General features: G+C 40.5%; 1 protein-coding gene across 3 annotated transcripts; it reads left to right on the forward strand.

Annotated features, from left to right (window-relative positions):
- Positions 1 to 860: 860 nt before the first annotated feature.
- On the forward strand, positions 861 to 27,078 carry LOC117296609 (palmitoleoyl-protein carboxylesterase NOTUM-like). 3 transcript variants are annotated; one of them, XM_033779628.1, is made up of 15 exons: positions 861 to 1,554; positions 11,601 to 11,897; positions 13,499 to 13,551; positions 15,147 to 15,242; positions 16,080 to 16,140; positions 17,002 to 17,060; positions 17,354 to 17,456; positions 19,728 to 19,913; positions 20,399 to 20,499; positions 21,291 to 21,429; positions 21,726 to 21,773; positions 23,244 to 23,329; positions 24,499 to 24,675; positions 26,177 to 26,389; positions 26,768 to 27,078. In XM_033779628.1, the coding sequence occupies exons 2-15, from the start codon at positions 11,605 to 11,607 to the stop codon at positions 26,914 to 26,916; spliced, it is 1,764 nt and encodes a 587-aa protein (XP_033635519.1). In that variant the 5' UTR covers positions 861 to 1,554; positions 11,601 to 11,604; the 3' UTR covers positions 26,917 to 27,078. The 3 variants fall into 3 exon arrangements, with proteins under 3 accessions (XP_033635519.1, XP_033635518.1, XP_033635520.1); XM_033779627.1 differs by lacking the exon at positions 26,768 to 27,078 and having other exon boundaries at positions 26,177 to 26,758; XM_033779629.1 differs by lacking the exons at positions 24,499 to 24,675; positions 26,768 to 27,078 and having other exon boundaries at positions 26,177 to 26,758.
- Positions 27,079 to 27,379: the final 301 nt, after the last annotated feature.

The following is a 27,379-nucleotide window of genomic DNA, read 5'->3' on the forward strand; positions in this document are numbered from 1 at the left end:
AACAAGAGAGCCCTTTTTTCACAGGACTTGACACAGTTTTTTTTTTTCTCCGGCCCCATGCAAATTTGACTTCTATCAAACAGTATTGATTGTTTCATGCAAATTTTCATTGCATTATCGCCTCTTTGTTCTTGACCTCGAATAAGGAACTATTTAACTGGCCGAAATAATGCCGAGGAATATGATAACATTATGTTTTTCCCCCTTTTTTTCTTCTTCAAATCATCTATTTATCGACCATCCCCATTCACAAATTTGAGGTAACTATGCTTGAGGGACTAGTTTGTGAGGTAACGACTGTTGCATGTCAGACATTTATTCCACGATTGTTGACAAAAACGGGCCAAATGGTCGATTGCGAAAGGTAATTTCTTTCAAAAGTTAATCGCGTGGCTCGTTCAAATTCTTTTGTTGCCGACAACAGTTTAAAATTGCCGAAAGTGGCGACCGAAAATAACACTTTATCAAGACGAAAACATTGAATAATTTGTGCCCATTCACCAGCTCGTTGTATTTGAAACATAATCCTGTATGTTTTTGCCCGTAGAATGCGCTGCATTAAGATCGGTATGCATCTGAGATGTGTCTGCCAGGCTATCGGCGCGTTCACCCCCACTAGATTTACACGCGGTACTTCAGAATAAAACTGCCTTCGTACCCCGACCCAAGCAATCACCCCCTCGCTGTTAATGGCATCACCGCGATAAAATATGCAACAAGTCTACCAGCGGCTCACGGGAATTTCGGGGTTTCCCTGTGATCTTGCCGCAGTTTACATTACGGCCCGTGGTGCGTCCACTGATACTCCCACCCGCGGACAAAAGCCGCGAAATGACGGCCCAATGCCAACGGGTTCCAAGTCACTGTCGCCCCGGTCCCCTTTGATCTGATTGTGTTGCTTCTATTCACACGTGACTACGCAACTCCGCTTACAAAATCTCTCCCTCTCCACACTTATGACAGTTCACAAATATATATATGTTTTTCTTCTTCTTCAGTTAACTAGTTTGAAAGAGAGATAGAATGAGATCGGAATGATGTGCGCGTACTCCTCTACTTTTGACCAGTAATACTCCAACACGCAACGAAGGTGCATCGCCAGCAGAGAGAATCGCCCTGCGCCCCGCTTCGTTTCACGGCGTGTCTGAAATACCAACTTTGATAAACAATAATTTACTGCACAAAAACAACTGGTGTGGATCACAAATCATCTTCATCTACTACCTCAACAACATTTCCTTTTAATTCCCCAGCAGTGGATGCGGCTGGTCGTATATTTTTTTGATTGCCTTAAAAAAATAGGGAATTGAATCCCGTTGTGAATTCTGCAAACTGCCGTCCGTCGCATCAACGAATTGAAGGTTTTCAAACTTGGAACTTGTTCTTCCCGCACCACCGAGCGCTCGGATACACACACGGGTTGCATTCAGCGCGATCGTGCCCACGATAATTCACCGGGTTCGACAAACTCAAGGGCTACATACTCTCAATAAAAGTTTCAGGCGAGCTGAAAGAGACTACAACTCTAGCGTTGTTTACACCGACTACACACAGGTAAGTATTTGCATGTACGTTTTTTTTGGTAGGTGAGCCAACACTTGAGATCGATCCCAGATTATCTCTGACAAAGGCCTTGATTTCAAGGGCTCATTAGTGGGGTAAATGTATGGACAAATAATGCATTGATGGATGCCGGCAAACGGGAACTATGTTCTTTGTTTAGACATTGAACACACTTAGCGTGTGACAGGGAGCTACCTCGATGGTATAATGACAGCGATATCGCATTGATGTGCAAGATTGCCCTCTAATTAGGCAGCTGTTTGTTGGACATAAACAACCCAAATAATTTTGTTAGGCATTGTATGGCGAAGTATCAATAATATGGTTCTCAATTATTTGGTTCGCGGTATTACACCATGTGTGTTTCTACTTGCCAGGTAGAGTTTTTTTTATCTTTAGAGAATGTCTTGCTTATATATTCTATTACATCGGAGTAGATTTTCGGCAACCGGGAGACTTCTTATTTCTGAAAAGAACTGTCCTGCTTTTGGGACTACAGACATTTGCATTTTGGTTTATGATACCTTTTCACCAGATGCGCTACTTGTAAAGCCATGTATTCAAAATTAATGTGTGTCATCAGTTTGTTATCAACCTTCCAGGCTACTGGGACACGAATTATGACTGCCAACATAAATATTATTGTCGTAAACTATAAGGATAATGTTGTAAAATAATAAACGCAGCAATGTCCGATTGCAGGTAAAGTTCGAACGCACCGGATTGAAGATTGTTTCGTACCACGTGGAGACAAATACGGTTAAAAGAGGCTATAACCAATTAGTCGCCAAATTCAAAATGAGATTTTGTTCGTTTGCTGCCACGTGCAGTTGAAAAAGGTTTCGTTTTGATTTTTTTTTCTTCACAGTACTTTTCGGCAAACTTTAAAGGCATTGGACACTAATGGTAATTGTCAAAGACTAGCCTTCACAGTTGGTGTATCTCAACATATGCATAAAAAGACAAACCTGTGACAATTTTAGCTCAATCGGTCTTCGAACTTGCGAGATAATAGTAAAAGAAATAAACACCCTTGTCACACAAAGTTGTGTGCGTTTAGATGGTTGATTTCGAGACCTCAAGTTCTAAATCTGAGGTCTCGAAATCAAATTCGTGGAAAATTACTTCTTTCTCGAAAACTATGGCACTTCAGAGGAAGCCGTTTCTCACAATGTTTTATACCATCAACCTCTCCCCATTACTCGTCACCAAGAAAGGTTTTATGCTAATAATAATTTTGAGTAATTACCAATAGTGTCCACTGCCTTTAACTGTAGTGTCAATCCCCAAGCACGAACTCCATAATAGAGAGGCCGTCGCCCGATTGTATACCCAATATCCGCACTGGAGTACTATAGGGCACACCATTCAGGGTACACATTGTATACCCCGATGGGTGCAGACAATTTGTGACATCATTGTCTCAATTGGGATAATACTTTCTTTTCCAATCGGGGTATAGTTATAATCTGACAGTTCAAATTGGGGTATAATGAACCCTTTTGAAACCGCGCAGTTGCCTTGTGTTTGACCCGCTTGCAAAGTGTTCGAAAAATTCAAAGGATTTGAAATATTGACTCCGGGCCAATGGCTAACACCCCTGGCTCTATAGTGACCGATCTTCAAGTGTATGTTTCTCGTCAATTGGGTTTAATGGTTGTCGTCTTGTTTGTTAAATTACAATGCTATAAACGAGATGGTGAAGGTTTTATGAATTCGAGTTTTTATTACGTTGAAAACAATGCGAGTTCTTGGAACAACATACACTCAGAGAACAAACAATGACCTGACTTGTCAACACAGATTATTAAGTTATACAAAGTGCCCTTGGTGTGTATAATGAAGGTCTGGTGGCATATCTTGAATGCATCTTGTCTTGGACTTGATCACACCCCGCCCGGGCAAATAATTGCCGAAGACCAGTATCATCCTCACTTGGTGTATCCCAGCATTATGAATTAATTATGAAAGAAAACCTCACCCTTGCTGCAAAGAGTTGTGTGTTTTCGATGACCGATAAATACTTCATGCCCGAAGCCTTTCTCAGATTAAAATCTGTGTGTGAACAATTGCCGCTTTCTCAAGTGCAGTGTTGAGAGTCATCTAAATGCTCACGACAGTATTGAATAGAGGAGTTTGTAGCAGAAAAATTGAGACTTTCTGCACCACACAGCAGGCACGAGACAAAAATCTTATCATGCGTGTCAATGCTACCTCCAAAAACTATTTTACTTCAAGTTGTCGCCACATTTTACGTAAATATTTGCCGATTGTTGTCTTCGTGTACCATTCAAAAGTTAATCTTTGATGTAGCTATATACTAATATTTGGCGGCGTTAGTTCTTTCAATAGTTAAAAATCATAAACGAATTGTTGTAGTGATTTATACACATCAGTTCATATCAATCACAGCAATGGATTGAGGGGGAAAATTGCAACAGAATTTCCAATCGAATGGGGGAAAAGATAAATCGGATATTTTCTTTGGAAGGGTGGGGGACCCGCTGGCGACTTTGTCTTAGAAGAGAGTCCCGAAAGCCATACAAATGAGGCGCTTCCCGAATACTGCGCTTCAGCCATGCTTTGATGTTTCTCGTTTTCTCTGTTTTCTCTGTCATCGAGACGGACCCAAAGCGACGCACACACATACCGCAACAAAGGGCATATTTACAAGCTCTTTTTCTTTGGGATCAATGTAGCTGTTTTCACGGCTGAAAGATCAAAGGAGTTGCCGCCATTGTGTCGGCAGATCAAAGGGAGTACGGCTCGTGCGCTGGAAGTTTAGTCGCCATTCAAGTCAATGCCATCGATGCGTGCGTGTGTGCAGGGCATAGCGTGGCGCCATTATGAGTACACATAATAGAGGGTAGGCACACAGCGTTGGTTTTGGGAGGCCAGCGTTTTCTATACGGCATTCCTTTGGTCTACAGAATATGTATAAATAATTGTAAAACAAAGGAATGGTGGAGCCACAGGGATTCGAGGACGGAAGTATTGGTATACTATTAATTTCGGTTTTTACCCATACACCGATGTGTGTTAGCACTGTATACTCAGTACTTTCCCGAGTCCTGTGAAAAAATATCACAGGCATGTTACTCGGGTGGGATTCGAACCCACGACCCTTGCAATTCTAGAGCAGTGTCTTACCAACTAGACTACCGAGGTTGGCCGGCAGCTAGAGGCAGTTCGAATCCTAAGTTTTTCACAGGACTCGGGAAAGTACTGAGTATACAGTGCTAACACACATCGGTGTATGGGTAAAAACCAAAATTAATATTCTTTATCCCCGATGCAAATTTAATATCTATTATATTGGTATACTGTTACACCAGAGGGGGTGGACCTCTGATCATGCTCTCCGATCTACAATCCCGGCCATATCTCGTTGGGCCCCCCTGCCCCCTTTCAATGTTGGTTCCAATTGCTGATTGTGTTCTGAGTTGTGTTCCGAGTTACAGTCAACATTGAGCGGGGGGCGGGGGACAAATGTTTTGAATGTGAATGGGAAGTGCACAGGGAATCGTTGTATACAACGTTAGGAAAGGGTGGCCCAAGCATTTTGGCCGGGATTGTAGGTTCAGGCGTTTATGCTCTTCGTTTTTGAAAGGGCAAGGGCATCATGGCATTTTATCCCTGCTTGGTATTAAAGGCAGTGGACACTATTGGTAATTACTCACAATATTTATAAGCACAACGCCTTACTTGGTAACGAGTATTGAGGAGAGGTTGGTAGTATAAAACGTTGTGAGAAACGGCTCCCTCTGAAGTGGAGTAGTTTCGAGAAAGTAGTAAATTTCCACCAATTTGATTTCGAGACATCAGATTTAGAATTTGAGGTCTCGAAATCAAGCATCTGAAAGCACACAACTTCGTGTGACAGGGGTGTTTTTCTTTCATTATTATCCCCCAACTTCGATGACCGATTGAGCTCAAATGTTACAGGTTTGTTATTTTATGCATTTGTTGAGATACAGCAAGTGAGAAGACTGGTCTTTGACAATGGCCCTTCCCATGAAATATGCTAATTACATTCTAAACTTGATGTCTCGAAATCAAATTCGTGGAAAATTACTTCTCTCTCGAAAACTACTTCACTTCAGAGGGAGCTGTTTTTCACAATGTTTTGTACTATCAACCTCTCCCCATTACCAGGTAAGGTTTTATGCAAATAATTATTTTGAGTAATTACCAATAGTGTCCACTGCCTTTAAACCATAAAAAAAACATTGCAACGCTGCATAAAATTACACTGTGTCCCCAAGGACAATCCTCTTTTTTTAACTATCAATCTTCCGGGAAAATATTTCCGTCAGAAGTTAAAACCTTATCAATCACAAGTTCGCATCGTTTATGCTTCAAATTCTACATTTTAAGGTCAACAGACAGTGATTATAATTACTCAAAGTCAATTTGTAGAGAAACCTCCGACTGAAACCACGGTAAACTAAATCTAATTTTAAACGGAATTTCTTCCAGGAAGAAATGTCCGTACTAAGAAGAGAAATTCCAGGGGTTGTTGAGCTAATGTTGAGCTGGATGTTTTGAACAGTAGCCCACGTTACTCATTATCTTGTAATAGGTTACAACTGATAACCACTTTAGTGCCTACATCTAGCTGAGCATGCTTACTTTACTTGCTTACTTTTGCTCAAGTCGAGTGGTGTCCTCGAATCACAATGGTTCCCCAACAAGCCTTCCTGTCTCCCATTGCCGACATGAAATCTGTTGATTCAAGTCCCGTGTCCATTTTTGAGAGTGTCGGTGTAAGTTAGTTATTCTACCAGGTTTCCTCCTCCCATGCTTAGGGGTCCAAAGAACAATATTGGACACTGGTTCGTTGTTGCTCCTGTAGCAGTGGCCAGCAAAACGCATCCTTCTCTGTCTGAGTTTGGGTTGGTTCCCATATAGGACTTTGTTGGTCATATGTTGACTCCAGTGGATTATCTGCTTTTACAGTTGAGCATAACTTATCGGCAAATTAATGTCAATGGGTATGTGGGTCCCAACAAGAACGTAAAAATTTTTTTATACCACCACGGGGGAAGATGCAACATTTGCTTCTTGCATTCAGGGAGATATTTAGAGTTACATTTAACATAAAATGTTAAATTTGATCACCAGAACAAGGGCAGACTGGTTTATTTCAACGGAACTTTCTGCAGAATCTGGGACGGTTTGCAACAGGACCTTCCATAATTAGGCCTAGCCTAACCATAATAAGAGTTGAACAAGTTTTGAGATGCAATCGCCATAACATATTTTGTTTACTTCCATTGAGCTGTGCACAAATCATGCCTACAGAAAGTCCAGGCTCTGTGTCTCTTTTGTAAACATGGCCTATACACATTAAATACGTATATTATTATGATATCCGAAATTGACGGCTAACGGACTACGGCTGTTGCTACGGTTGTTGCTGAGGATGTCCTGTGTACCCCCAACGTATGATGACGAAGCCAGAGTCGGAAAACGGCCCCGAATATTCCTGCCAAGGTCGTTTCCCCGCACTGACCGTTGACTTCATTTAAAAAGAACCACTTGAAATAATTGTTTGGGTTGAAAACAGAATCTACCTGAACGAAGTTGGCATACCGTTCTTGGTTTAATCAAAAGGTGATCCGGTGAGATATTTCTGTTAGATTTAAGCTCAAGCTAAGCTTCGCTGCGTCTGCAATGCAAGGCCGTTTGCCTCCACGAAGCTTTCAAACTGACTGATCACTTGGTTATCATTGAAGGCATTGACCCGGCTGGGTATTTATTTTGTACCGGGACCAAAGCAGTGAACAGCATGAGAGCAACGAAGGGGATTGTTGTGAAATCTTCTTGAAACTTTTTTTCTGGTTGTTCCATGAACCAGTCCTGGGGTGGATTTCGTATAGAGTATAAGACCAGTCTTTTCTTGAGTTATGGCGAGTTACTCGGGATAAGTTTTGTTGACTAAGTCTTAAGTTTGTTAACTTAGGAAATCGACACCGGAACTGCATTGTGACCAACTTTTCTTCGGATCAGCTGAATTCGGCTCCTCTTTTTATATTCGCATAAGTGCCATTCAAACTTGAAAAAAAAATTTAAAAAATGTACAAAACATTGGAATTTTGTAATTTTCTTATTTTTTGGCGCTGTGACATGCAGTTGCTGCCTGATAATTAGAGTTTTGTAAAAAGATAATTAATGGTTACAAATTTGTATAGTACTATGTGGTGACTAAAAATAGCCAAGAAGTTTATAAAGTCCAATCACCGATATTTCGGTCCGTCAGCGAACGGCGAATGGCGGTTCGCGTGTTACCCCCATCAGGTGCCACGGGGCAGAGACGGGCAGTGGCCGCGGCACCTAACAGAGAGTGAGAGAAAACAAAATATTGAAGGTGCGCCGGCCGAAACAAACAACAAGAAAAACATACGTGTGGTCTGCCTGCTGCGGGAGGAAAACAAGGTTTTCAAAGATTTCGGAAATAATTAAAGGATGTTCTAAACTTTTAGGGATAAGCTGTCCATTTGTAAGAAGACCGTTGTGGGAGTTACTTTGACTCTTGCCGAGTAGAAAACAAACAAGTATTTGTAAAGAGTTCTCAAGGCGAGTGCTTCTTTTGAAGTGTACCGATATTTTTTTGGGAAGGGGAAAACATGTTTTCTTGGATCGACAATGTAGTAGGCTGTGGAACCGTAACATCAAACAATAGCATCCAACAAGGGCGGGAATATTAAAAGTCAACAAACTTTTTTCAAACCGGATGCCACGTGACTATGTCTATTGATGAAAACTTGTTCTAGGAAAGGCCTGTATGCTTCTTCTTTAAAAGGGTAAGGGCACCAAAAAGGCATACTAATAATAATAATAATAATACTACACAGGTTTTATATAGCGCTTCACACAAAAAGCCTCGAAGGGACACATCTGAATGGGGGTAGTGGAGGTCACTTTTGGAGGGGGATTTGATAAGTAACTGTGACCCAAAGTTAACATTGCCTCGCTGTTGGTTGGTTGGTTTGTTGGAACTTCTTTCTTTACGGTTGGAAGGGCTGGACTCGAGAAGCAGCACTGAATCTCAATTCAATTTCACACCAATTGACTATTCGCCGCTTCTGCGTAAATGAAACTTCAAAAACGTGGGGTGTTAAATTGAGTCAATGGGTGTTGTCACATAAAAATACAACCAAAAGGATTCAATCTTCCAGCATAAGGTGTTAAAATGACACTAATTTAAACAAAGACAATTACATTGGTGTTAATTTAACACCATAATGTACGCTTTGATTCTCTCCTCGGACAATTTTAACTCACAGTTTGTTTGCAGTGTTAGCAAAGTTTTCTGTTCATCGGGCAGTTCTTCATAGCCTATATAGCCTTCATAGGTATAAATTTGAAGCGGTGACAATAACTTTCAAAAAAGGTACACATTATTGGAAAAAAATTACAATATGTAAACGAAGAGTCAACACACGGAACATCGCATTCTATTAAACTAGTTCGCTCACTGACTGAAATAATTTGCAGTAAGAAAAAATTGTCAGATCATCGGAGAGGCCCTGAAAGCTAGCTGGAGCTTCAAGGTGTTAATCCATCCGAACTATTTCGGGGTATTTACGAGTTGTGTAAAGATCGTCCAAACCTGCCGTATGGTCCCTTTGAACTTCGGAATTTGTTGAGGTTTTTTGGTTTGGCTGACAGTGTTTGTTGATGCTCCCAAGTAAACGAGCCGAGAGTGGCACCCCTGAAATCTGTACAAACAAATTGGCCGGTGACCTTTTAGAGAGAGGAACAACAAGGCGGGAGGATGCTGTGTTTTTGAGGGGCGGCTCGGTCTTTAAAGAGGGGTATTTTTTGCTGCTCATGTTTGGGAGCTTAAGCCCCGTCAAGATCCGGAAAAATATTGATTTTGTACTGCCCCCGTTATACCAACTTAAACTTCAAACGGCTTAGGAAGGAGTGTGCGGGGGTCTGAACGAACTTTTCGTTGTTTTGAAGAGTACGGTGAACTCGCGGTTTTGGTCCAGTTTCCGGAAACACCCTAAATCAAGAAACGGAGAACTGTCCTTGGTTGGTATGATTGGGAAAAAAGAACAAGTTGATTTAGGATGGATTGTGAAGACAGAGTTTTGAGTTGTCTTTCCACTCGAGTGCACTCGGCAGTTCAACACCGGTCGAGATGCATGACTGAACGGGTTTAAATAGTCTGGTCGTTGCTCTGTGTGGTTAAATTATACACACTTTGAGCACAGCTCCATGCATTGAGACCAAGGGAAAACATCCTGTGTGGCTATATACTGGCTTTCCGTCATCCGTAGCTTTTTACGAGTCCCTTTCGATTTGGTATTTAATACTGTATCATGGAAATTTGTTTAAACAAAAATTAAAACTTAGTGAACCGATTGCCACTGATAAATTAGTCCGATTGGCTTCAGTGGGCGCACTAAAGTGATCTAGAACACCCCCCCCCCCAACACACACACAAAAGGGGGGGGGCACCGCAGAAACCCAAAATAATGAAAAAGCTCTAAAACGCAAACCAGACCTCGGCCATAATAAATATTCCTGAATGTCAGGGGGGTATATAAGCAAAATGAAAACAGCTTCATTTCATGAAAAACCCCCAGAAAAACAGGCGTTTTCAAGGCGAACACATTATTTTGTTCAGACAAATTCTGACCCGAAACCAGGCCTCTGTTGTGAAGCGGCACACATCACCGGCTTATTAGGCAAACATCACACGGGCCCACTCAGGGGAGTTGGGCCAGTGGAGCCTGGGACATCAAAGGGACCGAAGAGCCACGGTCAGGCGGCCGGGGACTTGCGGCACGCGTTGCTCTTTTGACGGACCATTTGGGCTGGCTATCTTGTTTCACATTAGGCCAAATAAAAAAAATACCAGTTAGTCGTCTCCTTCCTCATCCCTTTTTGAGGCCGCATCTTTCTTTTTTTCTTTCTTTTCAAAAAGACAATTACATGTAATTGTTTGTGAATTTCTCATTAAACTTTCTAATATTTAAAGAACTTGTAAATACATGAAGTAAGTGAGGCAACATCCCTTTTTATATTTTTATATGCTAATTATTTTGTTCTTCAAAAAGACAATATAATTTTCTGCAATTTCTCATGGTTCTTACCAATCTTTTAAGAACTTGCAACTACATACAATAAGTGGGGACTTTAAACTGAGAGAATTGGTGGCCAGTTTGAATTAAATTCTTGGCGGCCCATTTGAAAAGGAAAAACTAAATAAAAAGGCCCCATTCTCCTCTTTTTAGAAAAACAAACGGACGACCAACGGGTATTATTTTTTACTTGGCCTTAAGCATGATTTCCCCCCCCCTTTTCTTGGGAGTTTCTGTTTTTTGAGCTGGTCTTTCCTCAAGCCGTGATGCGGCCTTGAACCTCCTAAGCAGCCCCTGGGGTGTCTTAATGCAGATTGATAACAAGCCAAGTTGAGTGGAAAATGATTGGTATTGTTTTTCATCTGGTTGGCCTTTTTCCAAAAGAGGCAAAGTAATACATTTTTGTCTTTGGAACTGTTGGAAGTTTCAATCCTGTTTAAACTAGATGTGCAATAAAACTAGCCCATGAAAGTTTCCAGGCCTCGGTGCCCACTGGTCATAGCCTTGGTGCCCTTGAAATGCTCCAGTAGAGACTTACTATTTCCCTCATGTGGTGCCCTGTAGCAAAGAGAAAATGCCTTGGTGCCCTTGCCCTTTCAAAAACGAAGCATACACGAACTTAGGCCCGAGTTTCATTTCAAAAGGTGGTTTGGTTTTTGAAATATTACCAAAATCCACAGCGAGTATGTCCACACGAAGAATAGTCCCTCATGACACAGTTGCTCATTATAATCAAATTTTGGGAGATAAAAAGTTATGTCTTTTTCCATAACTGCTGTACTTCTTCCCACATGTTGCCATTAATTTTGGGAGTCGGTTCTAAACGTATGCTGATGCATGAACTCCTGGGGTCAACTTTATGCCATTTGAAACTCTTATACATACAGATGATAGGAAAACACTTATATCTTTTTATACACTGTCTACTTTTCCCCACAGCACAATGACTTCAACAACATCAACCATCCTCATCCTCCTCCAACTATCAAGCCTCATCCTCCTCACATCAACAAGGAGAGTTCCTGCCTCAACAGAACAAGGTGGTACCCAAGAAGAATCAAATGAGTTTGTACTAGACCTCAAGACCGTGAACGGGGATCCAGACAACCTGATGGCCCAGATCAAGCACCTGGCATCAGCACTCCAGACCTGCGGATTCAGTGGGGAGATGCAACACATGAGGCTGTTCCAGCTGACAAATCAGTCAGTCACATGCAATGATGGAACACCGGCAGGGTAAAGCTATTTATAACAGTTTGTCAAACGACCTCCATTAGGGTATACCTCTACCCCGATTAAAACCTACCACTCTAAATGTGGAGATCTGGGAACACACTCCCAACATCTTTTTGATATCGCAAAGAAAATACCTTCATTAGGGTATACCTCTACCCCGATTGAAACCTTCTTGTGGAGATCTGGGAACACACTCCCAACATCTTTTTTATATCACAAAGAAAATACCTCCATTAGGGTGTACATACTGAGTATACAGTGCTAATGTACATCGATGTAAGGGTAAAACCAAAAATTAAAACACCCCAAAATAGTTTTGATATCCCACAAGATACCTTCATTATATACCTCTACCCTAAATAGAAACCTCTTCCACTAATTGAAATATCAATTGAAAGAGCAGAAACAACACTTTCCATTTGTGAGCTGACACATAAAGTGTCCCAACGGGATAGTTTACCCTGTTTGAATGTAACCAGTACTTCCCAACAGAGAACAATGGTCCAATTTCAGGAAATGCTGACAGTGTTAAAGATGAAAATACTTCTCAAGAGGATTGGTAAAAATATAAACTTTATAATAAGTATGTTTTTTTCACCTGTTAATTCCCAATCCTGTGCTACATCTCTGAGAACCAAAGAGTGTAGAAATCCATAAAATCCCAAACCTTGTTTTCAGCAAAAATGTGCACAAACAAGTTTTTAACCATCCAGCAGTTTTTCTGTCCCAATATGTTTAAACCCAGTGGACTATCCTGTTAAGAGTCCTCTATAAATTACGGTACTATTAAACAACACAAAAAGGGTAGTAAAACTATGTTATATTGCCATATTACGTATAGGGTTAAGCCACTGGGTGCAATATTAAATTTGGCCAATACATTTCAAGGCGATGTTTGTCAGTGAACCTGTCAATTTTGCTTTGAAAGAAAGCAGACTATTTATTTCCTTTTATTGCTTTCTTGAAAGTCGCATCCCCTTAAGGGGATCCCCTCACTGTTACTTCCCATCGCAGACTTGAATGTAATCCCTGACTTCATGGCAGTTATAACCAGTGGTTATAGGCAGTGGCTTTCGACTGGCACCCCGTAACAAAGATATTGACAAAATAGAGAGTCTGCCAAAATTACAGCTCGGTAGCTCAGTTGGTAGAGCGCCGCCACGTTAACAATTCGGAGGTGACAGGTTGAAATCCTGCTCTTGTCAGTTTTTCTTTGCTCAACACAAAATTAGTTTCTATTGCAACAAACTGTAATGGAAGGCTTCCTTCAGCTCCAAGCAGGGGTGATGTATATAAAACATTATGATTTTTTGGTTACAAAAATACGTTCAATCAATTTTATGAATTTATTTATTTGTTGATTAATAATTACCCTCGCCCCCTCAAAACTCTTGCCCACTTCTCTTGCTCCAAAGTGAGATTAAACAGTGCACAAATAAGTGGTCCAATATGCCTACATGTACATCAAATAAACCCTCAAAATGTATTTGCTCCCAAAACAAACACATTTGATAATACCAATAACCAAAACAATATGAATGTCTTTAGAGGCAGAAAGAGAAGAAAGATAAATAACCTACTTTTTGTGTTATCTTTTTTAGATACTACTTCAGGCGATCTCAGGGTAGTAAAAAATGGCTCATTTACCTGGAAGGTAAGTATTCATTTTGAAATAGACAACATTTTGTGGCTGAGCAACCAAGCACACAGGACTCCAACTCTGGTGTTTCTGATCAGCAGAATATGGGTTCGAGTCTTGGTATTAAGTAAATACTGTTAATTCAACACTTGTGTCCTTTAAGGCACTAGACACTATTGGTAATTACTCAAAATAATTTTCAGTTTAAAAAATTACTTGGTAACGAGCAATGGAGAGCTGTTGATAGTATTTCTAAAATAAATGAGAGAAATGACTCCCTCTGAAGTAATCATAGTTTTTGAGAAAGAGGTCATTTCTCACTCAAATATTAAAAGACTTCAGACCTAAATCCCTTTTTAGGCATCTCAATTATCTGAAATCACATAAATTTGTGCAACAAGGGTGTTTTTTCTTTCATTATTCTCTTGCAATTTCGATGACCAAAGTCGACTCCAAATTTTCACAGGTTTGTTATTTTATGCATATGTTGGGATTAAAGAACACTGGTTTTTGACAATTACCGAAAGGTGTGAAGTGCCTTTAACAAGTGTTGTCAAGATCACCAATGGTGTACTTTTCACTAAAACTTATCCATCATAAGGGTGTCGTGGCCGAGCGGATACGAGCACCGAATTCAAGCTCTGATGCTTCTGTTCAGCAGAGTGTGGGTTCGAATCCCGGTCGTGACACTTGTGTCCCTGAGCAAGACACTTAACTATAATTGCTTCTCTCCACCCAGGGGTAAATGGGTACCTGTGAGGGCAGAGATGGTTCTTGTGATTGATTTAGCCGAGTAGCGCATATTAATGTTGCACAGGCTGCATACTCCCCACCAGGGAGCTGAGATGGTTTAAGGACTGAATTAAGGCCCAGTGACCAGGGGTAATAATGTGAAGCGCTTTGGGAAGCCCCCGGGTGTGAAAAGCGCTATATAAAAACGTGTTATTATTATTTTAACAAGGGGGAATAAAACAGACAAAAAAAGTTACTGTGTGAGAGTTTAGCTACTGCACTGCTTTAGGCCCAAGATGGTCTGTAGTTATTGCAGTAGCAATCTTGAAGAATGTATCTCTGCATTCATCTAGCAAATAGTCTTACATCAATACAACATTTAAGACATGGCCTTGGCCTCCCTAAATTAGATCTTCAAATTCACCTAACCCCAGCCTCCATTAGCAAAAACATTGACAAACTCCAAGATTGAAAACGCTAACATTGCTCGCACTGCTTCCTGCAATTTGTTCCAATAAACATGTTATCACACACAAGCCCCAGTCTTTCCCCTGGTCTTTCCCCTGGGCCCAATTTCATAGAGCTGCTAAGCACAAAAATTTGCTTAGCATGAAATTGTTGCCTTGATAAAAACAGGATTACCAGACAATTTCCATATGGTTTTCAGGATAAGCAAACAATGGCTGAACACCAGTAATAAGCGATATGCAAGAAATGGAAATTTGGTTGTTAATCCTGTTTTTTTCAAGGAAGAAATTTTATGCTAAGCAAATTTTCGTGCTTAGCAGCTCTATGAAATTGGGCCCTGGTCTTTCCACTGTAAACCGAGTTAAAAAAAGTGAGGATGCTAATTTGGATTCCCGTTACTTCTCTTCTAGGAGGATGGCATTGTTATGACCGAGACAGCTGCCACAACAGATGGCAAACATCAAGCAAGCTCATGAGTTCAAGGAGTTGGCTCAAAACGAAAACAGGTAATTGGCTATTAATCCGTATGCTAATGATTAATTCAAAAACGTAAACAAAGATGGAGCTGTTTTATACCAAGCATTTAGGGCAATGACTGTCACAGGTGAGGCTGTAGAGTTAATGCATTTTACAGGCATTCGGTTGAAGGTGTGCTCAGTCTGTTCAAGCTTGCATCCAAAGCCATTATCCTTTTTGATGTACTATAGTGAACCCTATAATAAGGGTGCACCATTTGGTTTGGGAACAATATGGCGTGTCATGGCCGAGCGATTAAGAGCACCGGATTCAAACCCTGGTGTTTCTGATCAGCAGAGTGTGGGTTCGAGTCCCAGTCGTGACACCTGTGTCCTTCAGCAAGACACCCATGATGTTTGGTTCTTTGAAGGGGACGGCAAGCCATTGATTTTGTGTGGTGCGTAATGTTCGTAACAGAACCCAGTACCTTTATTGTAAAGAGAAGGGGTTTGTCCCGGTGTTCTTGGTTGATTGGTAGCGCTACAGCACCTTGTAATCCATTAATTGGTGCTACATGTATGTAAAAAGGAGTTGGTCTCATAATTCAAATGTAGTCCTACATAGCTTGCAGGAAAATACCGTATGTTAAAGCGCCTTGAGCGTCGCTGACTGTCGAACATGCACGCTATATCAGAAGTCACTACTAAATTAAACAGATATACCCAAACCCAATAGTGTATTGTGTCCTCCATATCTCAAAAAAGGCCCATTGGTTTTGTGGCTCATATCAACAATATTGAAGAATTGTACATCCTTTTTGTAGTTCAATTAGACTCAATATAATTATCTGTTTTACTTAAAGTTAAACAAATTGATTGATTTGACAGGTACAGGAATTCTGTCTCCAGATCCCGAGGAAAATCCTGTATTCTGGAAATCCAATGTTGTGTAAGTTAACAGTCAATTATTGGAGCTTCCCTTTAAAGGCAGTGGACACTATTGGCAATTGTCAAAGACTAGCCTTCGCAGTTGGTGTATCTCAACATATGCATAAAAGAACTAACCTGTGAAAATTGAGCTCAATCGGTCATCAAAGTTGCGAGATAATAATGAAAGAAAAAAACACCCGTGTCACACAAAGTTGTGTGCGTTTAGATGCTTGATTTCGAGACCTCTAATTCTAAACTTGAGGTCTCGAAATCAAATTCGTGGAAAATTACTTCTTTCTCGAAAACTACGTCACTTCAGAGGGAGCTGCTTCTCACAAAGTTTTATACTACCAACCTCTCCCCATTACTCATAATCAAGAAAAGTTTTATGATAATAACTATTTTGAGTAATTACCAATAGTGTCCACTGCCTTTAAGATCTCAAACTGAAATGACACCCCTGCTGTTATTCAGTAGATTGGAATTGACTTTTGTAAAAGAAAACCCCCAAATATGTTTATTTTTTCTACAGGTCTTGGCGCCCCACCCCAAAATTGATTCTTTTATTATGGTGAAGACATGTGGAGCATAATTTTTTAAACTTTGAGACTTAATTCAGAAACCACCTCTTCTCGAGAAGAAATTCTTACATTTTGTCTTCTGCAAATGTTCACTTTCTACACCATGCAAAGCTCCACATCTGTCTCCACTTTGTTTTGTTTTCTTGCAATTTAGAACAAAACAGTTTCTTCTGTTTTTGTGAGTTTTACAACACCCACCACAAAATAAACAATTATTAATTGTGCAAATTATTAAGTGTTGACATGCTTTTTCTACATTTCCTGACAGATATATTTAATTTACTTTTGTGTGTATTTAGATATGTGCCTTACTGCTCAAGTGATGTGTGGAGTGGAACAGCACCAGCGTCAGAACCTGGTAACAAACTTTCCCCTTGGGTCATTAATTAAAAAGTTGATCCGAGAGATAGTATAGCACTTTGTGAGAGACGGCTCCCTCTGAAGTATTACAGACTTCAGGCCAGAAGCACTTTTTTAGGCATCTGAAAGCACACAAATTTGTGCAACAAGGGCGTTTTTTCTTAATTACCTTACAACTTTGATGACCATTTAAGTCCAAATTTTCACAGTTTTGTTATTTGAAGCATATGTTTGGATACAACTACCAAACATGTCCAGTGCCTTTAATGATGAGTATGTTCTATCTTACAGGTGGCTATGCATTTATGGGTGCTCTTATATTGAATGAGATCTTCAAGGAGTTACTTGGGATAGGTCTTCTGGATGCTCGGCAAGTTGTCTTTGCTGGTAGCAGGTAGATATTCAAACAGCTATAATAAAGTACAAAGACCTTAAAACACAGACCTAGGATTTCAAATTTGAGGGACAAGATTTTTTAATTTTGCAAAGGGCAATTCCATTGGAAAATCTTAAAGTCTGTGGGAAACTTTTAAAGGAACGCCAAGACCCAGACAGGGGTCACAGAGGCCATGGAGGCCTTTGTGTAATTGTAGGCCTGATGATGTTGACATAGTGTGGCCGAGTGTGGGTTCGAGTCCCAGTATGGCGTTTGTGTAATTGTAGGCCTGATGATGTTGAGTGTGGCCGAGTGTGGGTTCGAGTCCCAGTATGGCGTTTGTGTAATTGTAGGCCTGATGATGTTGACATAGTGTGGCCGAGTGTGGGTTCGAGTCCCAGTATGGCGTTTGTGTAATTGTAGGCCTGATGATGTTGACATAGTGTGGCCGAGTGTGGGTTCGAGTCCCAGTATGGCGTTTGTGTAATTGTAGGCCTGATGATGTTGACATAGTGTGGCCGAGTGTGGGTTCGAGTCCCAGTATGGCGTTTGTGTAATTGTAGGCCTGATGATGTTGACATAGTGTGGCCGAGTGTGGGTTCGAGTCCCAGTATGGCGTTTGTGTAATTGTAGGCCTGATGATGTTGACATAGTGTGGCCGAGTGTGGGTTCGAGTCCCAGTATGGCGTTTGTGTAATTGTAGGCCTGATGATGTTGACATAGTGTGGCCGAGTGTGGGTTCGAGTCCCAGTATGGCGTTTGTGTAATTGTAGGCCTGATGATGTTGAGTGTGGCCGAGTGTGGGTTCGAGTCCCAGTATGGCGTTTGTGTAATTGTAGGCCTGATGATGTTGACATAGTGTGGCCGAGTGTGGGTTCGAGTCCCAGTATGGCGTTTGTGTAATTGTAGGCCTGATGATGTTGACATAGTGTGGCCGAGTGTGGGTTCGAGTCCCAGTATGGCGTTTGTGTAATTGTAGGCCTGATGATGTTGAGTGTGGCCGAGTGTGGGTTCGAGTCCCAGTATGGCGTTTGTGTAATTGTAGGCCTGATGATGTTGACATAGTGTGGCCGAGTGTGGGTTCGAGTCCCAGTATGGCGTTTGTGTAATTGTAGGCCTGATGATGTTGACATAGTGTGGCCGAGTGTGGGTTCGAGTCCCAGTATGGCGTTTGTGTAATTGTAGGCCTGATGATGTTGACATAGTGTGGCCGAGTGTGGGTTCGAGTCCCAGTATGGCGTTTGTGTAATTGTAGGCCTGATGATGTTGAGTGTGGCCGAGTGTGGGTTCGAGTCCCAGTATGGCGTTTGTGTCCTTAGGACGCCCCTATTGCCTTGTCTTTCATTTTAGTAGTGTGTGTTGTTCAATAAGGGAATAAAAGGGTGCGACGAGTTCTTACACGGCCGTTTAAAGCCGGCAGGGTCGAATTGCCGTGTGATAAAGGCCCCTTTAGCGCACGGAAACGACCCTACAAGGTTTTAAACGGACGTTGAAGAGCGAGTCACTCCTCTTTTATTCTCATTCATAAATGCCCTTTTGTTAAGAAACATTTAAATTGAAAATTTGAGGTTTAAAAATATATTTTTTTAAAAACTCTGTGAAGAGTCTGTTGCGCATAGGTTGTGTGTACTCGCGCGCGCTTAGAAATAGATTACACGCGCGCGTTTAGAAGTAGATTACGCGCTGTTACTAATAGCTATGAATTGCGTTCCGCATGATAATCTTGCGCGCCTGACACGCGGAAGCCAGCCGGTTATAAACACTAATCATTATCAAAGGTTTAAACACCCCCACGTGACGCGCTCTCCAGAAATAGCAGTAGAGAAACTGTCTGGGGTATTTATGAATGCTTGTTCAAGAAATCTGGTTGCACCTGGTATATTCTAGAAAGGGTTGGCAGCAGAGTGTGCCAAAGCACCTTATAAAGCTAAGCTGCTATATAAAAAAAGGTCTCATAATGCATTGTTTGTTGTAAAACATAATTAGTAAATGTTAGTGCCGCGAGGGCACCTACCTATGGCGATTCCGACACATTACTAATGGTCATCATTATTTTGATTATCATTTTAAGACAGAAAAGAGACAGAATAAGAGCGTTTACTTCCAGAAAGTGTCCACAGCTCACAAGAAGACGGAAGAAGGAAAAAGTCCATAAAAGACGACGACATTGTACCGTGTTTATCAACTTTTGACATAAATCTCAAACTTATCCAGCCTGGGGAAGCATTTGAAAAAAGGTGGTTTCTAATAAGAGTGATACATCTTCATTTTGTTTCATTCCTTTATAAGTGCCGGAGGAACAGGTGTGATGCTGAACTTGGACAGAGCATCAGCAATGCTAGCTGAAGCAGGCAGCAGTGCACAGGTCTTGGGGCTGATTGATTCTGGTTGGTTCTTGGATCAGGAGCAACAGACTCCGATAGAGCAATGTAGATTTGTCTGCAATCCTGCTATGGCTCTACAGTTAGGAACAAAGTAAGAGAACACTTGGTTTTTGTTCAGCTTAACCCAAACTCCCTGAGGTTACTCTAGGATCTTTCATTGATAGATTTATGTTATTCAATTATGTTCCATTCAACTCGACTCTACCTCGTTGGAAAAAAACATTCCATCTTTCACCCCATGAAAATATTTGAACCATTGCACTCATAAACATTCATTATTTGTATATTTTGATATGGCAATGCTATGTTTTCACAGTGACCATATTTTGATCATGATGAGTACTTTGAAATCAAGTACATTTTCAGAAGGGCTAGTACATGACCAAAGTACAGGTTAAATCAAGTATGAGTACGGACTTATAGTAGAGTTATTTGAGTATGTAAACGAGTACCATCAAAATGGTGCTGGATAGTACTCGAGTACAAGTACCAAGTAGGCACAAGTATCAGGTATGGTACCAAGTATGAGTTTACAATAATGTTATTTAACCTTTTTATCTTCCTTATTTTGTCAAGGTTATGGAACAGCATAGCACCAAAAACATGTCTTGAAATGTACGGAGAGGAGAACAAATGGAAATGTTTCTTCGGCTTTAGGATACACGAGACATTACAGAGTAAGGAAGTGTTGATATTTAAAAATAATAAATAATAATTAGTCCTTATTAGCGCATTTCACAATAACGTCTCAATGCCCTTTACATTAGTGCACAGGTCATTGGGCCAACAACATTGCTTTTAAATCTTTCTCAGCTCCCTGGGGAGTGTATACCGCCCTCTACCCTTGCAGGTACCAATTTATACCCCTGGATGAAGCGAAGAAATTATAGTAAAGCATCTTGCGCAAGGACACAAGTATCATGACTGGGATTCGAACCCACACTCACGAGTAAAAACCCTACATGTTTTCCTGAAGAGACAGTGAGAAGAGCTTTACAGTAAACAAATGACATGGCTTTAACCTTTAAGAGATTTTTAATATGTTCAAAATACTCATTTTCATAGGGTAAAAACCTTGACAACGACTCACCCACTGCTGCTCTTAATAACCACCAGGGCCCAATTTCATAGCGCTGCTTAACGGTAAGCAAATTTGCGTGCTTACTGTAGCAGAAAAATTTGCTTAAGCTTTAGCGTATTTCACAGGTTAGCAGAAAAATTGGGAGGCCATTGGCGTGTTTGCCGTGGATTTGCATTGTGACGTCATTTATTTTCGTGTGGTAAGCACCAGAACGTTAGCATGCCTTTTTGTGTGCTAACGGTTAGCAGCGCTATGAAATAGAAACTGCACAGTAAGCACAAAACCGGCCGCTAAGCAGCGCTATGAAATCGGGCCCTGGCCATGATTGAGTCTAAGTTTGAAGTCAAAGTGAACTGATCCCTCATATTTGTTATTGTCTCATTACAGCACCAGTATTCATCTTCCAATGGTTGTATGACGAAGCCCAGTTAATGGTTGGAATGTCAGAACCACCTATCCAGATTGAGCATTGGAACTTTATGCAGAAAACCGGTCGAGATATGCGGGCTTCACTTCGAAACACCTCGTAAATATTTCATTGTTTTATATTTGTTCTCCAGTCATTTAGATTTTTACATTGACAGATACACTATTATAAAAGTGTATCACCAAGACAATCCGCATCAAGCATTTAGAGTCAAGCTTTCTACTGAAGACGATCAGAGCATGCTGATCGAAACGTAGAGGTGATACCTACAACTCTTTTCAGAACCACCCCCAACTCAATTAGAGATTATCCTTACACGGTGTTACAACACACCTATATATTAAATTATAAAAGTGATCAACTTTTAAAGGTGTCCTTCTGTTCTTTCCACTCAGTGCGGTATTTGCACCAGCTTGTTATGCCCACATGATCCTTACAAAAAGGTAAGTGAATTAAAACTACTTAAACTTTTAAATATTCAGGAACTGTTTCATAGCTTTTTTGTGGCAGTTAATTGTTGGTGATGAATTAATTTTAATTTTTTTTAATAAGCACAAACTTGTTTGGGTGCGTGGTAAAACCCATGTGATATTTTTTACTGTGCTCACTAGACCATAGTTCGGGTGAGTGAGTAACTTAATCATGCTTTGTTTTGAAAGAAATTGTCCTAATATTCAACTACTGCATTCTTAAAGGGAAGGTACACGTTTGGTAATTACTCAAAACAAATATTAACTTAAAAACTGACTTGGTAACGAGCATAATAATAATAAATAATAATAATAATAAGACTTGTAATGCGCACATATCCACCCTGCTGGGTGTTCAAAGCATTGGGGAGCTGTTGATAGTATAAAACATTGTGAGAAACGGCTCCCTCTGAAGTAGCATAGATTTTGAGAAAGAGGTAACTTCTCACTAAAATAAAAAAAGACTTTTAGCCAGAAGTCTTTTATTCCTATCTGAATGCACACAAATTCGTCCAACAAGGATGTTTTTTCTCTCATCATTTTCTCACAACTTCGATGACCAATTTATCTCAAATTTTCACAGGTTGTTTTTTTATGCTTATGTTGGGATACACCAAGTGAGAAGACTGGTCTTTAACAATTACAAAATATGTACCTTCCCTTTAAAGAACCAAACAAGACAAGTTCTTATCAGAGCTACATTCTCCTCTGCAAAAGTCATGAAAGCATAAAGACTCGGCTATGTTTGCATTTATACCACAAGCCCCATTGGTTGGTTAGCAGTTTGCAACAGCTAAATATATCATCTCAAAAGTATAAACATGGTGTTAATACCACAAACGATACTAAACATGACTGATACTCCACTATTCTGGTTGGATAGATATCATTTCATATAAAAACATTTTTACTGAGGGTAGCCACTCCAAGGTACAAGATCATTTTGACATAGCGTACTATTAATGAAGCACCGAGTTGTAACACAACTGGGGCCAATTTCATAGAGCTGCTTAAGCAAAAACAATGGTTAAGCACGAAAATAGCTCGCTTATTTTACACATGTTACAGGCCACAATTTCATGCCATATTCTTTGCTTGTGACTGGTGTTTAGCTGTTGTTTACTTGGCATAACAATTGGTGGAGTCTTGGCCGGTAATCTGATTTGACAAAGCATAGATTTTTTTGCTTAAGCAGAATTTTGTGCTTAAGCAGCTCTATGAAATTGGGCCCTGGTTCTTTACTGAACAACCATCCACAACTCGTAAAGAGAGAGAGAGAGAGCTTGCTGTGCATGCACAGTGTTACGACAAACCAGTTTCAAACCTCAGTTATCATTTGGACAAGCATAGTGAAAAGAAATACACCAACACAGGTTTTAACAAGAAATTCAGCCTGAAAACAGCTGCTTCAATTAATTCTGAACCTTCTTTGGAAATCGACAGTGACTGGACAAGCATCCAAGTGCGAAATGTTAGACTTCACAAGGCCTTGCAGTGTTGGCTGAAGAAGAATGAACCAGAAGAACAAGGTAAGTCAATAAAGCAAAATCCTCACTGATAGAGAGGGATAGTTGTAGAAAAACAACGGCACTTTTAAGTTCACCGGTCGTCAAAATACAAGGAGCAGATCACTTTAGAAATCCCTCACAAAGATATCTATGTACCCCTTATAAATATTTTGATATAAATACCAAACAAGAAGGGAAACTGACTGAGAAATTTTTAAGTGATTTGGTGTTTGAACCAATGACCTCAGGGTGAATGTACTGGTGCTCAACCCCAAAATGATCTTTCTAGCCCTATGTTGGCGGTCTTCCTATTTTGTCAAGATCGGTGTTCGTGTGTGCCAGTCGGAACCACCCAACTTTTCCACACCAACTGCCCCTTTATACACAAGTGAGCTGAACAAATGATTTCTTCTCTTTTTATTTTGCTGTGGATGTGTTGGGTATGCTTTTTATGTGCCCCTTATGCATGCTTGCTTGCGTTGTTGTGTTGTGATAAGTAGTCTTCACTAACGAACTAACCAAAAAGAAAGCCATGAACATTTCACTGCGAGTTTAAATCCATGCAAAAAAAAAAAAATTCATTGATGACTACAAATTTAACATATAACTATACAGGTTTGGATAAACATGAAACTACATGTAAAATGCAGTGATCTGATATGAAGCCTCTATATATGCAAAGCTTCAATTCTCTGATGCTCAACCGTTACTTTAAGCAAAAGGTTCATTTGGGTAGTATTGCTTGTAGAGGAACTTCTGGACAAAATGCACCAAAACTACCAATCTGATTATTCAAAAGCTTATACTGTAGAATTTATTTCTTTATGGGAAACAAATTCAGTGTTTAAACATAACTTTATATTTGTCATAATGGGGACAGATACCTGGCTGGTGGTACACGTGAGAACACCAAGTAGCCATTAATTTTACACTAGAGTACATTGTAGGTTAGACAAAGGACTGGCTAGTTAAAAAAAAAAAAATTCCAGATTTAACAGTAATTTAAGTTGCAGCTTATAGCTCCACTATAAGAAAAAACAAAAATTCTTACTGTTATAAAAAACAAAATGCTATAAAAACAGAGAGCCAAATGCCACTTAACGCTACTAAAAGTTACCACATAAAAAAAAACAATAAAAAAAACTGGCATGTTCTGAACTGGTCTCCCTGGTGATATCTCTTGCATGCAGTGCTCGATTTCACCAAGGAGGCAGGGGTTCCTCTCTTTGGCGTCTCCAAAGAAACTGAATACTCTTCAGAATATGGGAGTGGGCATCCCATGACAACCGCACACCCACCAACCACAGCTGAGGATGAAGAGGACGAGAGTGGAGGAGGTGGTTGGTGGCCATGGAAACGAAGTGCAGGTAGGAGCAAGTTCGAGTGCGCACATTTAAGGGAATACTGACCAGCAACATACATGAGCAGTGATGCACTCACTCAAACGACTTGTTTGGAAACCAAGTCAACCATCGGTATCACGATACTCAACACTTCCTTTGCCTTCCGAGTTTTCGCTTTAGTGTCATTGGTTCCCCTCTGCGCTTATGTTAGCATTGAACAGGCTATTGGGACCAGTGAAGAAACCATGGTCACGAGGCTGGTCTCAAATGGTCGACCACAGTAGTCAACCAATAGTCGACCAGCCTGGGTTTGAGTCGAAATAATCAACCTTTAGTTAACCATGGTGCACACTCGAACTTGCTCTTTGTTGTTGCTACGATGGCAATACTGCCCATGGATTGACCCATGCAAAGAAAGTTCTTAATCTCAAAAATATTCATTAGGAGAAATGGAGGATACAACAAGGGTACAAAACAAGGGGTATGATTATAGAGTGGATTTTCTTTTCAGAGAGGATTTAACGGAATGTGCTTGGCTTTCTGTATGTGATGTTTCGGATCTTGTTTATAGATGCATGTTTCTAGTTTACTGTAGAGCTGTATATATATTATGAGTATCTGTCACAGACAGGCACTAAGAAATAATGTATGAATCTGTTTTGTGAGCTTTAATCTGAAAGTCGTCTGATTGTATTAGTCCAAATAAAATTGAAGGGTGATTTGTCTAGGTTTGATGTCAATAGAGCTTTGAAGTCTTGCTTGTGTCTTGCTCTGTTTTCGAAACCTTTGGTTCCTACTTGCATTGCTTTAAAGGGAAGGTATACCTTTGGTAATTGTCAAAGACCAGTCTTCTCACTTGGTGTATCCCAACATAAGCATACAATGACAAGCCTGAGAAAATTTGAGCTCAACTGGTCATCGAAGTTGTGAGAAAAATAATGATGACAGAAACAACACCCTTGTTGGACGAATTTGTGTACTTTCAGATAGGAATAAAAGACTTCTAGCTAGAAGTCTTTTATTATTTTAGTGAGAAATTACCTCTTTCTCAAAATCTACGCTACTTCAGAGGGAGCGTTTCACACAATGTTTTATACTATCAACAGCTCTCCAATGCTCGTTACCAAGTCAGTTTTTAAGTTAATATTTGTTTTGAGTAATTACCAAACGTGTACCTTCCCTTTAATGTGCATGAACATGACTTTAACAAGTCCCAATATTTGAATACCTGTGAGTCGTGAACAGCCTAAGTTGAAAAAAGCAAATAAGAGATAAATAAAGTAATCAATTTTGAGACTCCAAAAAAATCTATGTAAAGTCATCACGCAGTAACCCAGGCAGTCGGGCAGGGATTGAAAAACCCAATCCACATAGTGTGCTCCGGTAGGATACGAACCAGGGTCCCAGAGGTGGAAGGCAGAGCAAGACACCACTACCCCAACCTGACTTTATGTAGGTGATTGCATAGAAAGAGAAACAGCACCAAGAGTAAATTTTGAATGTCTGATTTCCCTTCTTGGTGTAGAGACGACAGAAAGACAGACACGACTCGGCAAGAAAAGGAACGGCCGTAAGCCAGGACAGATGGTAGACAGGGAAATGCAAGGTGATGACCCCGGTGCATCTGCCAAACGACCTACACCAAGGAAGAAGAAAAGATGCCAGCTGAGACTTCTTGATCATGCAACCTGCCCTCATTGTAACCCAACATGTCCAAAGAAAATCAACCCTTACACAGGTAAGTTACTCCTCTTAATCAGGCCTGTATTCTTCATTTTTGAAACGGCAAGGGCACCAAGGCATGTACTCCTTGGTGAAGGACAACCTATTAAAAAGGGCACCAAGGCAATGACCAGGGGGCAGGGAGGCAATTGCTTTTGTTGCCTCTGTGAAGAATCAGACCTGCAAGTTAATGTTGTTGTAGAAAATTTATTTATTTGGTTGCAATGTTACAGATTCTCAAAAACAGAATCCATGACCTTTGCATTCTACAGCAGTGTCCTGCCAACTAGACCACTGAAGTTTTTAACCAAAAATGTTAAAACCATAATTAATAATCTTTAGTTCCATCTATTAAAAAGTTATTCCTCAACTTTTTGTGTTCTTGCATTTTTAGGTGAGGATATAGAATTTCTGTCTTTCATGCGGCTCATGGGACTCGACCTGACTGCCCTGGCCCAACAGATGGGACTGGATGAGAGGGCGCTCTCCATGGTGAGTCCCGCTGAAGCACTGGTCATGATTGCAGAGGCAGCAAGAAACTGACACCGCCAACTTTTATCTTAAGAAGGGACAGACAAAGCACATTAACATTTCCCCCACGACATAATTTATAATAATAATAAAGTTTTATAAAGTGCACATATCCACCAAGGTGCTCAGGGCGCTACTTCAATGAAAAAAAAAAAAAAAAAAAAAAAAACGGTTTAAATAAATAAAAAAAACAGACCTTTCGACATGTGGACGGCCCAAAAAGGTGGAGAAATCAGAGACAAAAAAGTGTGCGTGGTAGCCTGTCAGGCGTCCAACAAAACACAGTCAATTTAAACTACATCAGTGAAATATCTCTGGACCCAGCAATTTTGGCTCTCGATGCCCGTAGTCTACCCAGTTATATTCATTGAATCCCCCATAAAGATCTCCTTTCTCGAAAGGAGTGAAGATGTTGCATTGGGGAATAAAGAGACCCATATTTGGGTCTGGGTTTCACCATGCCTACCTCACTGGT

This window comes from Asterias rubens, chromosome 11 (assembly GCF_902459465.1).
Source record: "Asterias rubens chromosome 11, eAstRub1.3, whole genome shotgun sequence".
NCBI classification, from domain to species: Eukaryota; Metazoa; Echinodermata; class Asteroidea; order Forcipulatida; family Asteriidae; genus Asterias; species Asterias rubens.

What these genes read in the sequence shown, in the direction of transcription:
- LOC117296609 (XM_033779627.1), top strand. Translation starts at nt 11,605, where the DNA reads ATGACTTCAACAACATCAACCATCCTCATCCTCCTCCAACTATCAAGC. An exon ending in GCTCTACAGTTAGGAACAAA is followed by an intron (nt 19,914 to 20,398) that starts GTAAGAGAACAC and finishes TATTTTGTCAAG; the next exon opens with GTTATGGAACAGCATAGCAC. An exon ending in GCTTCACTTCGAAACACCTC is followed by an intron (nt 21,430 to 21,725) that starts GTAAATATTTCA and finishes CTTTCCACTCAG; the next exon opens with TGCGGTATTTGCACCAGCTT.